This window comes from Pogoniulus pusillus, chromosome 18, assembly GCF_015220805.1.
Source record: "Pogoniulus pusillus isolate bPogPus1 chromosome 18, bPogPus1.pri, whole genome shotgun sequence".
Taxonomy (NCBI): domain Eukaryota; kingdom Metazoa; phylum Chordata; class Aves; order Piciformes; family Lybiidae; genus Pogoniulus; species Pogoniulus pusillus.
This window is the reverse complement of record NC_087281.1, coordinates 7383398-7398552: the sequence shown is the minus strand read 5'-3', so window position 1 is coordinate 7398552 and position 15155 is coordinate 7383398. Positions and strand designations below refer to the sequence as shown.

At 39.8% G+C, this 15155-nt stretch overlaps 1 protein-coding gene across 1 annotated transcript in view; it reads left to right on the top strand.

The window, feature by feature from the left end:
* Positions 1-15155, top strand: part of KIF6 (kinesin family member 6) — a 173192-nt gene that overhangs the window by 34787 nt on the left and 123250 nt on the right. The window contains exons 7-10 of the mRNA XM_064158320.1: positions 2807-3013; positions 3957-4100; positions 5548-5634; positions 7428-7531. Of these exons, the coding sequence (XP_064014390.1) occupies positions 2807-3013; positions 3957-4100; positions 5548-5634; positions 7428-7531 (542 nt within the window). The remainder of the gene's footprint in view (positions 1-2806; positions 3014-3956; positions 4101-5547; positions 5635-7427; positions 7532-15155) is intronic.

The following is a 15155-nucleotide window of genomic DNA, read 5'->3' as shown; positions in this document are numbered from 1 at the left end:
TGGAACAAGGGGACACAGTCTCAAGTTGTGCCGGGGGAAGTCTAGGCTGGATGTTAGGAGGAAGTTCTTCCCAGAGAAAGTGATTTCCCATTGGAATGGGCTGCCTGGGGAGGTGGTGGAGGCACCATCCCTGGAGGTGTTCCAAGAAAAGCCTGGATGAGGCACTTAGTACCATGGTCTAGTTGACTGGCTAGGGCTGGGTGCTAGGTTGGACTGGATGATCTTGGAGGTCTCTTCCAACCTGGTGGATTCTATGATTCTTTGATTATGGTTTCAGGTTTCAAATTTTCTGAACAGATAAATGCTGATACTTGTAGTTCCATGCATAAGATAGCAAGATAAAAAGTAGTCATTGAAGATGCTGACAAATTGTCATTACTGTGTTTCACATGTCCTTGTGTGGTAAAAGTAGCAAAGCTTTGAAGATGATGAATGCAATTAATATTTCATGATCCCATCCCATATAATAAGAGTTTGATCTTCTGTTGCTTTATACTTCCTGCAAAAGTCCTAATAGAGCTTTCTAAATAGAAACTGCAAAGTAGAGATAGGCTATGTCATAAAACAGGAGTATCGTTGCATTGATTAAGGCACAGCTCTACTCTGAAGGACTTTAAAAATAGAAGCTTGGAATTCTATCCAACAACTTCCAAATCAGCTTCACTCATTTTATATGAGTGGAGAGAAAAGTAATAGAATTTCTGATAACCAGTCCAGCAGATTCTGCTTGGCATGTGCAAAGCCAAGTTATGGCTAGTGCATTGCTATAGACAATAAAGATCTAATAGGTCAACTACTACTGAGCTTTTAGAACTCAGCATCCTGAAATTATTTTCTTTTGTATCTTTGATTTGCTTTGCCTCTTGAGTTAAACATGTGTGACTAAAAGTGCACAGCTTTTGAACTTGGAGCTTTGCTGCATGGTGAAACTTGTGTTTGCTTAAGAGTGCTTATTGTGGAGTATGATGATTTCTTCTTTCATGGCAGCCTTTACTTTGTGCTTCCATAGCTAGATCTGTATTGCTAATTGATCTGGTGCTGACTTCAGTATAGTAAGACTGATGCCATCACTACTGTGCAGAATGTCCTCAAATATCAGTTCAGTTGAGGAGAATGTCCTTGGATATTAATTCTGCTGTGGATTTTGAGCTGAAAAAAAAGAAAATACCCATTTCTGCTTCACAGAGCTGCAAATAGTGAAATTGTCCCTTTCCTAGTAAGTGAAACTGGCTCTGATTATTCAACAATTCTGAATCCATAATTAAAGTACAGCTTAACAACATGCAAAGTTTTCTTGGTATGAATGTATTTTAAATGTTTGGAAGTATTTTCTTGCTTGACATTTCTCTCGGAGCCTGTTAACTTTCATTCTTATGCTACAACTCACTGCCCCTTCATTTGTTGAGGTTTGCCTCTGAGGACAGCATAACATGTGACTGCACTCTGATACTCATTTCACAGGACTGTGACATGATCCTTAGAAAACAGACAGCTAAGCAGAGCCATTGCCTTGCCTATATTCTTCTAAAATTCCACATATGTGTAAACTAATAATCTAAACTTCTTCCTCTCCATGCGAGCTTGGCTGTATTAGGTAAAAGCCTGGATGAGGCACTTAGTGCCATGGTCTAGGCGCCTGGATAGGGCTGGGTGCTAGGTTGGACTGGATGATCTTGGAGGTCTTTTCCAACCTGGTTGATTCTCTGATTCTATGAAAATAAAGTAGTGCTATGACTGTTATTTCATGATAGAATTTTCACCAACAACTACAAGCATATGCTGTTTCTGCACATCACTTATTCACTTGCTGCATGCTGCATTTTCAATTAATTATTCCAGCACAACTGCTTTCTACATCTGAACTTGTGTCTGGAACAGGAAACTGATCCATGTTAAATAGCTATGGTTTGCAGACTTTTTCTTTCTTTCTTTGACCTGAAACTGTTTGTAAAATCAATTCAGTAGTGCTAGCACTATTAAGTCAGGAAAAAAAGTGATATGAAAGAGGAGACAATTCAGTCAAGAGATATAGCTGTTCATATAATTCCTGGTAAGTGAATATTCAAATTGCAGGCTTTCTATTAAGACATGTCCTTTGTGGGTTAGCAAGACAACACCTTCAACATCTGCAATGGGCAGGTTATTTTGTCACCTAGAATGTTTCATAACAAAGCAGACTATGGAAAAGCCACCAATAGTGTATCTAGTCCCTTGTCCTACTGGCCACACTGTTCCTGATCCAGGCCAGGATGCCATTGGCTCTCTTGGCCACCTGGGCACACTGCTGGCTCATCTTCAGCTACTATCCACCAGTACCCCCAGGCTGCTCTCAGCCACTCTATCCCCAGTTTGTAGCACTGCTTGGGGTTGTTGTGGCCAAAGTGCAGAACTCTGCCCTCGGCCTTGTTAAATCTCCTCCCATTGGCCTCTGCCCACCCATCCAGCCTGTCCAGGTCCCTCTGCAGGGCTCTCCTACCTTCCAGCAGATCAACACCAAGCAACTATCCGTGTTCCAAAATACTCTTAAGTATGTCAGCAAACTCTATAATAAGAGTCTGCTGACATAAGAGTATTTTGGAACATGGATAGTTGTTTGTTTGCTTGCAGTACAATTTGTCCAGATCAAAGTCACCCAAGTATTTAGCCAGAATGCAAATGCTAGGTAAATCCTTTTGGGTAATTTTTGCATCTTTATTACAGGTACAGTAGTTAAAAATAGGATAGACAATTTTAATTGTCCAATTATTCAGCTGTAAAATTGTAAATGTATTGCTATGAACCCTGAGGACTCTTCTTCTCATTGTAGACACCAATGAACCAAGCCTCATCGCGTTCTCACTGCATTTTCACTATTCACATCTCCAGCAAGGAACCAGGATCCGCAACTATCCGACGCTCCAAGTTACACTTGGTAGACCTTGCTGGATCAGAGCGTGTTGCAAAGACTGGAGTTGGAGGTCATTTATTGACAGAGGCCAAGTACATCAACCTGTCATTACATTATTTGGAGCAGGTAAAATTAGGATAAAGTGAAACTTTTCTCCCTTTTCTACCTTACTGTTTAGCAATGTGCAGTGTTTTGGAAATCTTCATTCCAGTGCTGAGATAGTCTTTGGATGTTTTGAGGCACAAAGCTACAAAAATGATTAAGGAAGGTGTATGTCTTCCTTATGAGGAGAGACTGAGTGAGCTGGGGCTTTTTAGCTTGGAGAGGAAGAGACTGAGGGGTGATTGCATTCATGTTCAGTCTCAAGTTGTGCTGAGGGAAGTATAAGCTGGATGTTAGGAGGAAGTTCTTCACAGAGAGAGTGATTTGCCATTGGAATGAGCTGCCCAGGGAGGTTGTGGAGTTGCCATCCCTGGAGGTGTTCAAGAGAAGACTGGCTGAGGCACTTAGCACCATGGTCTGGTTGACTGGACAGGGCTGGGTGCTAGGGTGGAGTGGATGACCTTGGAGATCTCTTCCAACCTGGTTGATTCTATAATTCTCCAAAATGTATTGACCTTTATAAAGACCACATGCTTTATGAATATTTAATTTTAAAAGCCTATTTTAAGGAAGATTTTGAATACTATTCATATTTTATTATTACAATAGACAAAATATGAGGAAGATTTTTCAGTAAGTTCCTGTGTCTTATGCAAGTATATAAGTTTTAGTTTGTTCTGTTCAGTTTCCATGTTCCTGCGAGGGTGTAAAGCTGGGATATGATAAAATTGAACTTACTAGTCTTTCAGGTACAGTTCCTATAAAGACACAAAAGCACACTGAAATATAATTTGAAATGCTTTCAATAAAATCAGTGAGTTTGATGCTACCTGAGTGCATAAACAAAATTTTGTTGTCAGAAATTTCAATTCATGAACGTATCTCTTGTTGTTGTTGTCCTTTTTGTGTATCAGTTATTGATATGCATATGAATTTGAAGTCTTTTCCATTTTTACTATCCTTTCAGGTAATAATTGCCCTTGCAGAGAAAAACCGGTCCCACATTCCTTACCGAAACTCTATGATGACCTCAGTGCTAAGAGACAGCCTGGGAGGAAACTGCATGACTACCATGATAGCAACGCTCTCTATAGACAAAAGAAACATAGAGGTATATTATTGCTATATTTTTTTCAACAAAAATGTTTTCACTTCTCTAAATATTCTGCTGTCTTCAGTTTTACACAGTTTGAAATTCAAGTGCATGCACTTCCATTCTCATTCTTGCCAAAAAGAATTTAAGCTTTGTTTCCAGGAGATGATTGCATCAGTGTAAATTCCAGTAAGGTTGTGCTAATTTGAAGCTAGCTAGAATGTTTTGGTGAGAAGAACTAGATTACAGGCTGGGAAAGACAAACAAGAGTGATGTCTACTTCACTCATAGGCTTGCTGAGATGTATAAGAACAAGAATCCAAACAGAGATAAGGGAGTCGCTCTTTGTCTGAGCTCTGAGCTGCATTTCTCTCTAATCTCACCCTCCGTCTCTCTGATTAATCCACTTGCTCCTTAACCCCCCCTGGCCAACCCTCCATTCTTGCTTGGGGCACAAGGCAACATCTGGGGTAAGGAAGGGGAGTGGGAGAAGGTGTAAGGGTGGTTGGGAGCCCCTCCTGGGGACTCAGGTTTCTGGGAGGGCTGTTGTGTTTCTGTATTACCTCTTGCCTTGTCTGTCTATAACTGTATATACTGTAAATATCTGCTTGTATATTGTGCTAGCTGTAAATATAAGCTTCATTCAATTTCCAGAGCCTTTGGAAATCACCCAGACTAGACTCAGCCAGCTCTGGAATGGGAATGAAGCTTATATTTACAGCTAGCACAATATACAAGCAGATATTTACAGTATATACAGTTATAGACAGAAATAGACAAGGTAAAAGGTGATAGAGAAACACAACAGCCCTCCAAGAAACCTCAGTCCCCAGGAGAGGCTTCCAAGTGCTCTTCCACCTTCTCCCACCCCTCTCAACCTTACCGCAGTCCCAAGGAAGGGCCAGGGGGGTAGGAAGCAAAATGGATTAATCAGAGAGATGGCAGAGAGACTAGAGAGAGAAATGCAGCCCAGAGCTCCTAAACAGAAGTCGTCCCTATCTGTGTTTGGATTCTTGTTCTTATACCTCTCAGCAAGCCTATGAGTGAAGTAGACATCACCCTTGTTTGCCTTTCACAGCCTGTAATCTAGCTGTTCTCACCAAAACATTCTAGCTAGCTTCAAACTAGCACACTGGTCTAGTTCTATTTCTTTTTCTCATCATTCAAATTGTTACCTTCTGAGTAGTATGGCTTTCTTACCCTTTAATGACCACTGGGAACTCATCTGAAACACATCTGAACAAGGGATTGACTTGGTCAATAAAATCTGTATTATGATTTGACAGTTTTACATCACTGTCATTAAAATGCTAACTTAATTTCCCATGAATATTCTTGGTTTGGAGTATGAAATGGCATTTATGTAAAATATACCAAAAAATATAGCAGTTTGATGACTTCATTATCAGTCTGCTCTACTCACTTGCTACAAAGCTAACTGAATCTTTTGTTCTCTTTCTTCCAGGAATCTATATCAACTTGCAGGTTTGCACAGCGAGTTGCTCTTATTAAGAATGAAGCTGTTCTCAATGAAGAAATTGACCCCAGATTGGTGAGACTGGTCTTGGGGCAGAGGGAAGGACATTGCTTTGCTTATGTTCTAATAATCAATAGCAGCCAAAGGATAATCTAGGATTTTGTATTGAATGATCCTATTAAATGTTTTTATATATGCAAGTTCCATGTCTTTTCTTCTATGTAATAACTACTATTTTTACTCTTTTGGATAGAGTTTTAATAGGCCATTATAAATCTTTTAAAGGCTTTCTTGGCTCTTGAGCATCTGAAGAGCAACAGTCACTTTCATTATTCTCTTCCTGATGAAAACACACTGCTCCACTTAAACAGCTAAGAAAGCTAAGAAACATACAGGTACAGTCCTTCCTTGAGACTGGTCCAAGGAGCATTTTAACTAGGAAGAAAGAATGCTGTAAAATTACCATTAGGAAAAAAGAGAGAATTGTAGAATCAACCAGGTTGGAAGAGACGTCCAAGATCATCCAGTCCAACCTAGCATCCAGCCCTAGCCATTCAACCAGACCATGGCACTAAGTGCCTCATCCAGGCTCTAAAAATGTTTTTGGACTTCTAGTACATTTAAGCCATTAAATACATCATTGAATTGGTCAGTCATTAGGTATCCAAAAAGCTATTCACATTTTAGTCCTGGAGATTTGTATGTTGTCTGCACCTTGTAGAACTTAGCCTTGGGAAGCTAATGATTGGTAAAATAGCAGTGTTTTTTCCAAAAGTACAGGCTCAAACAATAGTTATTCATTTTAAAGTCTACTATAGTTCTCTAAGTCACCTTCACAATCTTTAATTCTTCAATGCATTTTCATTTCATAGTGTCAATTTATACTATTTCTTTGTTGGTGGCAATTGGTATATTCTATAGTATGCTCTAATTCTAATAAGAGTGGAATGTGCTGCAACATGTTCAGAGAAGGGCAACAAATTTGGTGAGAGGCCTGGAACACAAACCCTGTGAGGAGAGGCTGAGGGAGCTGGGGTTGTTTAGCTTGGAGAAGAGGAGGCTCAGGGCTGACCTCATTGCTGTCTACAACTACCTGAAGGAAGGATATAGCCAGGTGAGGGTTGGTCTCTTCTCCCAGGCAACCAACAACAGAACAAGGGGACACAGTCTCAAGTTGACCCGGGGGAAGTCTAGGCTGGATGTTAGGAGGAAGTTGTTGTCAGAGAGAGTGATTGGCATTGGAATGGGCTGCCCTGGGAGGTGGTGGAGTCGCCGTCTCTGGAGGTGTTCAAGCAAAGCCTGGATGAGGCACTTAGTGACACGGTCTGGTTGACTGGCTAGGGCTGGGTGCTAGGTTGGACTGGACGATTTTGGAGGTCTCTTCCAACCTCGTTGGTTCTGTGATTCTATGAAGAAGAAGATAATATTAAAATACTGGTATCATTTTGGAATTTCTGCTTCTAAAGGGGGAAGTAACAAACCATTACTTCATGTTCTCAGTTGTCCCTTCCCTAATGAAGACATCAATTCTACTTGAATTGTTTTCACTGCTAATAGACAAAACTGATGAGTCAGCCCACTTTTTTCTTTCTATATTTTGAATTATCTCATTTGCAAATGATCCTTTGGATTTTTTTCTCTACAGCTGTGTCCTCTAATGCACAGAATTTACTGTGTTTGGAAGACTTCAGTGGAAAAAAGATTTTTTAAATGCTTTATTTAAGGCATTTGAACTATTTTTAAAGGAGGTGTTTAAAAAAACAACCCCCAAAATTTATTGTTTCCCCAAACTTAATCTTCTAATGTAGAAACTATAAACTGGTTATTAATTTGTATGTGATGCTTGGTTTATGCCTTGCTGTTTGTAGATGATTGTCCAGCTGCAAAAGGAGATCCAGGAGCTGAAGGATGAGCTGGCGCTGGTGACTGGCAAGCAAAGAACATCAGAGCTTTCACAGGAAGAGCTACTTCAGTAATGTCTTATATTCTTTTTGTTTCCTTCTGGTTTTGATCAGTTTATTTGTGGGTGTAAATATTTACATTCTTCTCAGAATTTTCAACTTATCTGAGTGAACAATAAAGTGACCTTAGGTGCCAGGTTAGAAGGGTATTTTTCCATGAAAAGCACTCTCAGGCTGCTGGCAGTGATTCTGCAGCCCTAGCTTTGAGGAAGTGAAGTAAATGCAAAGGATGAGAATGCCTGTCAGATGCCAGGCAAAAAGAAATGTTGTGTAACAGCTGTAAATGTTGTATAATAGTGCAGAATAAGAAAACCCTGCTATTTCTCAAAACTGCACATACAATCTGAGTAGAATTGAAGAAACAATCTTTGTGCTGAGAAGCATCCTGCTGCAGTGGTAGACACAGACCAAGAGAAATCTTCTCTTTCTGATACACGATTAATCTATGCCTTAGGTCAAATACTATGACTCACATATATGATTTGCCACCTTGCACCTTTTTGTAACAGATCAGTACAGTGAGCAAGAACTTTCTATGTATAATGTAGAAGTGTATACCTAGATCTAAATGTTCACAGTAACAGAATTCTATTCCTAGTTCTGAAAAAGTAATTGATTCTGCAGAGTGGACCTATTTAATCTCTGAAAGACAGTGTCAGCTGCCTAGAAATTTTGTTTGGTTAGTATATTAATTACAACTAAGTTGAAGCTGTGACAACTTTTTGGTGTTTGTTTTTTTTTCCCAAATTTCTCTCCAAACTGGTCAAGAAAAAGGCTGGTAGTGCTAATTTCCTCTGACATCCAGGAGGTTCTTGAGACTTCAGGACAAGCTGCTACCTTGAGCACTGAGTATCTTGTGTAGATTGGCGTTAATTGTTAGTTCTTGAGTTTGATTGTTTTCTTTTAACATAGAAACTACATGGCATCTGTATTAAAAATGAACTAGGTAGTAGTATATGTGAGTGTGTATATATATAATATATATTTTACACCACTAATATGAGTACCTTTCAACATAGTTATTGGTAAAATATTAACTGGCTAGAAGATTAATTTACCATTCTGTCCAAATGTATGTGAGTTTCATGCACCAAATGCATTATAAGGTAGCACCAAATGTGCCAACATCAATCCACAGAAAGAATAAGAAGGAACCCAGAAGTGTCTTTCTTTGGCTTTACATGCAAAATTAAATGCACTTATTCACCACGGGCTGAATACTATGGGCATTAGAAGAGACAGGGAGAAGATGCCTCATACAAACCAATCCACTCCATTTATTGCATTCCAAACATGTGTTTCTATACCTTTCATCAGAAGGCTACAAATTGTATTAAACTGCAATTGGTTACAGGTACTTGTGTTAGAAATTACATACTAATTGGCATAGACATTCATCATATTCTCTCAGCAACACCTGCATTGTGTCTAAGCAATCTAAGTCAGCAGAGATAGGTGAAAACCACAGGCTCCAGCCTTACATCTGTTTGTATTTGTTACACCATTCTCTAAGGTCATTCCAACTTTCCATTTTATCTCAACTCAGCACTTACTGAGCTCGTGCACTCTTGCCTGTCCATGGCTTATGTTCCAGTGTTTCAAATTCCAATAGCTGTATCATTCCAACACTTATTTTGGCTAATTCCTTTTTATCCTGACAGAACTAGTCTTTCAGAAGATTAATGTCTCTTTCTGACTGTATTCAGACATACTTAAATCTATATATTCTTTTAAAGATGGACTTTCCTAATATCCTTTGTGTGGATTTTCTCCTGGGGTCTTCTTTGCTTTCTAGTTTCTATAGGCAGATTAGGGGGTTGGAAATAATTTTGTGGGTTTAGGCTGCAGTTGGGAATCTTACTTCCTGAAACATCCTGCTGATTTTTGCTATGAAAATGCACAGTCATATAAATGTGAATGGCTCACAATTGCTAAAAGTCTTTAATACCCAAAGGAAAAGTAGGACTGTACTAAATGCCCAAATGGAATTCTAATGGAATGATAGTATGAAAAGGCACTACTTGGCTGAAAATTTCTTTCTGTGCTTTTGAATACATACATTTTGAGCTTGATTTCCTGTGTCAGTATTTGTGAACATGCTGGTTCACATCTATCTGAGCCTCCTGTCCATAAATATACTGCTCGCTTATGAAAATCGACAGGTAGCATCTAAGTGTTCTGCTTGCAGTTAGAGTCTATCAATGGATAACATGGCAGGTATTTATGACTCTTCTGTTCATCAAGACTGGCTGCCTGAGTTTGAAGATGCTCTTTATCTGGAGAGTTTGTTCACATGAAATGATGAGTGTACAAATGAGTAGTCCAAACAAAAGTATTGACTTGAAAAAAAACATAAACCCCCAAACCAGCACAGGCACTTAGAATCATAGACTCAACCAGGTTGGAAGAGACCTCCAAGATCATCCAGTCCAACCTAGCAACCAGCCCTAGCCACTCAACTAGACCAGGGCACTAAGTGCCTCAGCCAGGCTTTGCTTGAAGACCTCCAGGGACGGTGACTCCACCACCTCCCTGGGCAGCCCATTCCAATGCCAATCACTGTCTCTGGCAACAACTTCCTTCTATACTTCCCTCAGCACAACTTGAGACTGTGTCCCCTTGTTCTGTTGCTGCTTGCCTGGGAGAAGAGACCAACCCCACCTGGCTACAATGTCCCTTCAGGTAGTTGTAGACAGCAATGAGGTCCCCCCTGAGCCTCCTCTTCTCTAGGCTGCACACCCCCAGCTCCCTCAGCCTCTCCTCATAGGGTTTGTGTTCCAGGCCTCTCACCAGCTTTGTTGCCCTTCTCTGGACACCCTCCAGCACCTCAACATCTCTCTTGAATTGAGGAGCCCAGAACTGGACACAGGGCTCAAGGTGTGGCCTGACCACTGTTGAGTACAGGGGCAGGATAACCTCCCTTGTCCTACTCTTGTGAGCACTACACGCTAATACAACACAGATTATCAGTCCTGTGAGTAAAGTTACATCTCTCTAGTTCTTATTTCAGAATTCTGTGTTAAATGATGAGCATTTATATTACTATCTCATATTTTTTATCTTATTATTGTGTTCTCACAGATGTTAAGATGCATGTGTTCTGCTGCTCTCTTTTTGTTTATTTAAAAAGCACAGCATAAAAAAAAACAATCTAAACTACATAAGTGGTTCAGAATGTAGTCCATAAAATGCTTCCAAAATCTGGATTGCTTGCTTTGGATCTTACTGTCTACCTCCACAGCTGTAAAAGGCTGATCTCTAAATATTTCTTTGAGCTGGAGAATTAATTTCTTTTTTGGGATAGAGGAGAAAGGAACATTTTGGACTAATTTTAAAAAATAGAAAAATAACATCATGCATCCCAAACAGAAGGAAATGGCACTTACACAGGCTTCTGTGTTATGCTCTAGAGTAGATGGAAATGGCCTTCAAATTACCTGTTTTGTTGTTGTTGTTAGAAGCTTGCCAAAGGGAAAGGGAGCGCCCTTTATGCTTGAATCATTGGGGATTTTTTGCTGTTGTTGTTGTCACAAATGAGCTCAGTAGCAATTTACGACATGCCCCCAGAAAGTCAGGATTTCAAATCAAGGTTCTGTGTTCCAGAGCACCCACGCTTCCAAAGACTTTGCCAGTTGGAATTCTCTAGGAACAGGATCAGAAGTACGAGTTTAGCACTTTAATTTATTAATAACTTTACCTTATTTCTTTCAGATACATATGTTATTACAAAGGCTTCTATTTTTTACTTCAACAGTCATATATTGTTCATCTCACTCAAGTCCTGGGTTTCTCATTACTTCTTTCTGTCTTTCATTTTTTTTTTGTTTCAGTGTTGTGACATCTGTATGCTATCATGGTATTAACAATATTGCACTGTTGTACAATATAGAACTTTAACAGTTACTCATACTTAAGCTGTTGAACAAATGGTTTCATTTACAAAGCAGAGCAAATGTTCTTATTTGCTGATATCACTGTTCAATTTCAGTTGCAAAGTGGAAGAAATAGAATCATATTTCCCTGCCTTATGTCAACACAGCTTGGCAAATGGTAGATTGGTGTAGCAGTTAGCAGACTGTCTGACATAAGCTGTGTAGACAATATTCAAGAGAAAAGCTATATTAACTATTAAACAGTCTTTAAATGTCTCACTAACTTCTAGCGTAGATGCTAGCATTAGAATCCTTTTAAATCAATTTATTTCTCTAGAGGGCATTTTTTTTTCTCTTAAATGTTACAAAATCCTTAGTGACAGCACAAGAAGTTGAGATTGCTAATGCAGCTACTGAAGCTGCATGCTTAAAGTACAGGGAAATACTTTTCTTAAATCTTGCTATTTTGTTCCATGGTGTGCTAGTTTGAAGCTAGCTGGTATGTTTTGGTGAGAAGAACTGGACTGTGAAAGACAAACAAGGGTGATGTCTACTTCACTCATAGGCTTGCTGAGATGTAAAAGAATAAGAATCCAAACATAAATAAGGCACTTCTTCTTGGGGCATTGCCTGAGCTGCACTTCTTTCTAGCCTCTCTGCTGTCTCTCTGATTAATCCACTTTGCTTCCTAATCCACTGGCTGAACCTCCATTCTTCCTTGGGACTGGGGTAAGGTTGAGAGGGGTGGGAGAAGGTGGAAGGGTGGTTGGGAGCCCCTCCTGGGGACTCAGGTTTCTGGGAGGGCTGTTGTGTTTCTGTATTCCCTTTTACCTTGTCTATTTCTGTCTATAACTGTATATATTGTAAATATCTGCTTGCATATTGTGCTAGCTGTAAATATAAGCTTCATTCAAATTTCCAGAGCTGGCTGAGTCTAGTCTGGGTGATTTCCAAAGTGTAAGTGGGCAGGGAACAGCCAATCCATCACACATGGCCACTGAAAGTGGAAAATATTTGTATGTTCACAGTGATCACCTTTTACATTAAAACTATTGAGAGATAATTTTAAATTCAACAATTAGCAAGTTTGTTTCACTGGAGGGGTCAGAGGAAGAAAGCTGTATGATGTCCTGTTTTCTACTGTTTGAAAGTTTACCTTTCACCTGATGTCACATGGTTTGAAGAAAGGTGATGAAATACAGTGTAAGTCATATTAGTGAGGTGCTTGAAGGAAAAACAGCATAGATTAATTTGATTGTTTAGATGTTTGAAAAACATCTTCGAGGTGATTTCCAAGCACATTCAAAAGTGCCTGATCATGGCAGCTTTTTTGATACTTGATGACATTGCTTGAGCGCTTCATCTGCTGAACTACTTGTGAAAGTATCACTAAATACCTGCCTGCATCTTTTGACACTTTGATTTCTGAAAACCTTTATTCTGAGCTTCTGCGTCTAGTTAATAATCTGTGACATTTTACACAATACATATGAATCATGTATAATTCCTTGAACAGTTTTTTATGTTTGTCCTGCATTTCTTCTTTTTATTTCAAATTCTCATAGAATCAACCAGGATGGAAGAGACCTCCAAGATCAGCCAGGCCAACCTAGCACCCAGCCCTATTCAGCCATCTAGACCATGGCACTAAGTGCCTCATCCAGTCTTTGCTTGAACACCTCCAGGGACGGTGACTCCACCACCTCCCTGGGCAGCCCATTCCAATGCCAATCACTCTCTCTGGCAACAACTTCCTCCTAACATCCAGCCTAGACTTCCCCTGGCACAACTTGAGACTGTGTCCCCTTGTTCTGTTGCTGGTTGCCTGGCAGAAGAGACCAACCCCACCTGGCTACAACCTCCCTTCAGGTAGTTGTAGACAGCAATGAGGTCCCCCCTGAGCCTCCTCTTCTCCAGGATAAACACCCCCAGCTCCCTCAGCCTCTCCTCATAGGGTTTGTGTTCCAGGCCCCTCACCAGCTTTGTTGCCCTTCTCTGGACACGTTCCAGCACCTCAACATCTCTCTTGAATTGAAGGGCCCAGAACTGGACACAGTACTCAAGGTGTGGCCTGACCAGTGTTGAGTACAGAGGGAGAATAACCTCCCTTGTCCTACTGGCCATACTGTTCCTGATCCAGGCCAGGATGCCACTGTCTCTCTTGGCCACCTGGGCACACTGCTGGCTCATCTTCAGCCTACTTCTTGCTACCTTCTCCTTACAGACATTTGTGTTTTTCAAATGTTGGTAAGCTGAAGCTTAGTATTCCCTTGCTAATTTTTATATATACTCTAGTGATTAGAATATGACTACTGTTATGGCCACAAACATTAGGTGATAGAGTAGCATTTCCTTATGCATGCGCTTTAGTTTTGTTATTATAAAGGACTGTAGAAGGAAATCATCTACTTGGCAAGCTACTTGACATGTTTCTTCTCTGCAACAAAAACTTAGCGTGTAGCATCAATGCAGGCATTTATTCCCTATATATAGCCAGTCTTGCTCTTTTTAGAGCCGATGCCAAAACTCCCCTTGACTTAACAATAAAAGATTTAGATCTGTGTTCATTTCATCATTGGAATGATTTTCAGTTGTGTAAACTACATCTGTTTGCCACATTGAAGCCATTGAATTCCGAAAGCTGTCCTCACATAAAATAGAACAAAAACGGCTTTGCCTATACATCTGATTAAAAAGTGGGTACTGTGGCTGTAAGAGGAGGTGCATGCATGTGTACTGTGCAGTGCAAGTCTTTACTGCTAAGCATTCATCTGTCTAGGATACTATTTGACTTCATTAAAAAAACTAGCAGCCTTATTTTCTAAATTTTCACCTTCAACAAATGAACTTAATAAAAGTAGGGGGGGGAAATCATCTGTTTCATGCCACCTTGAATATAGAATCTTCAGATTCCTGCTGGGGCAGCATATAAATCCTAATTGTTGACTCTAATATTAGCAAAATGTTCATGGCATTCAAAAACCTGTTGATTTCTACTCCTAGTGAGTGTTGTGGCAGATATCGTGGTTGGGCTCTCTTGTACCCTGCCCAACCAGGGTGAAAAGGCAGATAAAATATTCTTGAGGCATCTAGAAGGTCTCATGATTTTTTTTTTCTTAGAACTCACTTGCTAGTATGATTAATAGCATTACTTATAGACTGACATAGAATGTATTTTCAGTATGAAACTGAAGCTCATCAAATTTGTAGCACACCACTTTAATACTGCTCAACTTCCCACTGTGTACACTTAAGTATGAAGTGCACTGTGTTTAGATTTTTTCATTTCATTGTAATCAGTAGTAGAAAGGAGATCTCTTTATTGCCCATAAGAGATTCATTTTTTTTTCAGTTGTTAAAGCACTGTACAGAGGTTTAAAGTGAAAAAAAAAAAAATCTTCCAGACTGTAGGACCAGAAGACAGTTAAGGACTTAATGCTTTTACTTCCCTGCTCCAGGTTTACACCAAAGCAATGCAGCCTATTCCAAGGCTATGTTAATAAAACTATTTTTACAGTTGCAGAGGGCATTGTACAAATGCTTAGGTAACCAGTTCCACTATTTAGTTACCTTTATTTCATCCAGGCATTAACCCACTTCTGTTAAATTAAGCATTGAGCAGATATTTATGGGTACAGAATACATTACTCTCTGTATATGTCACTTGTGTTAGGCAACTGCTATCATGTGCCCTACGCATCATCAGTGTATTCTTATAGCACTTCTCAGGGTAAGCTTAGATGTATTCTATGTGGTTTACCTT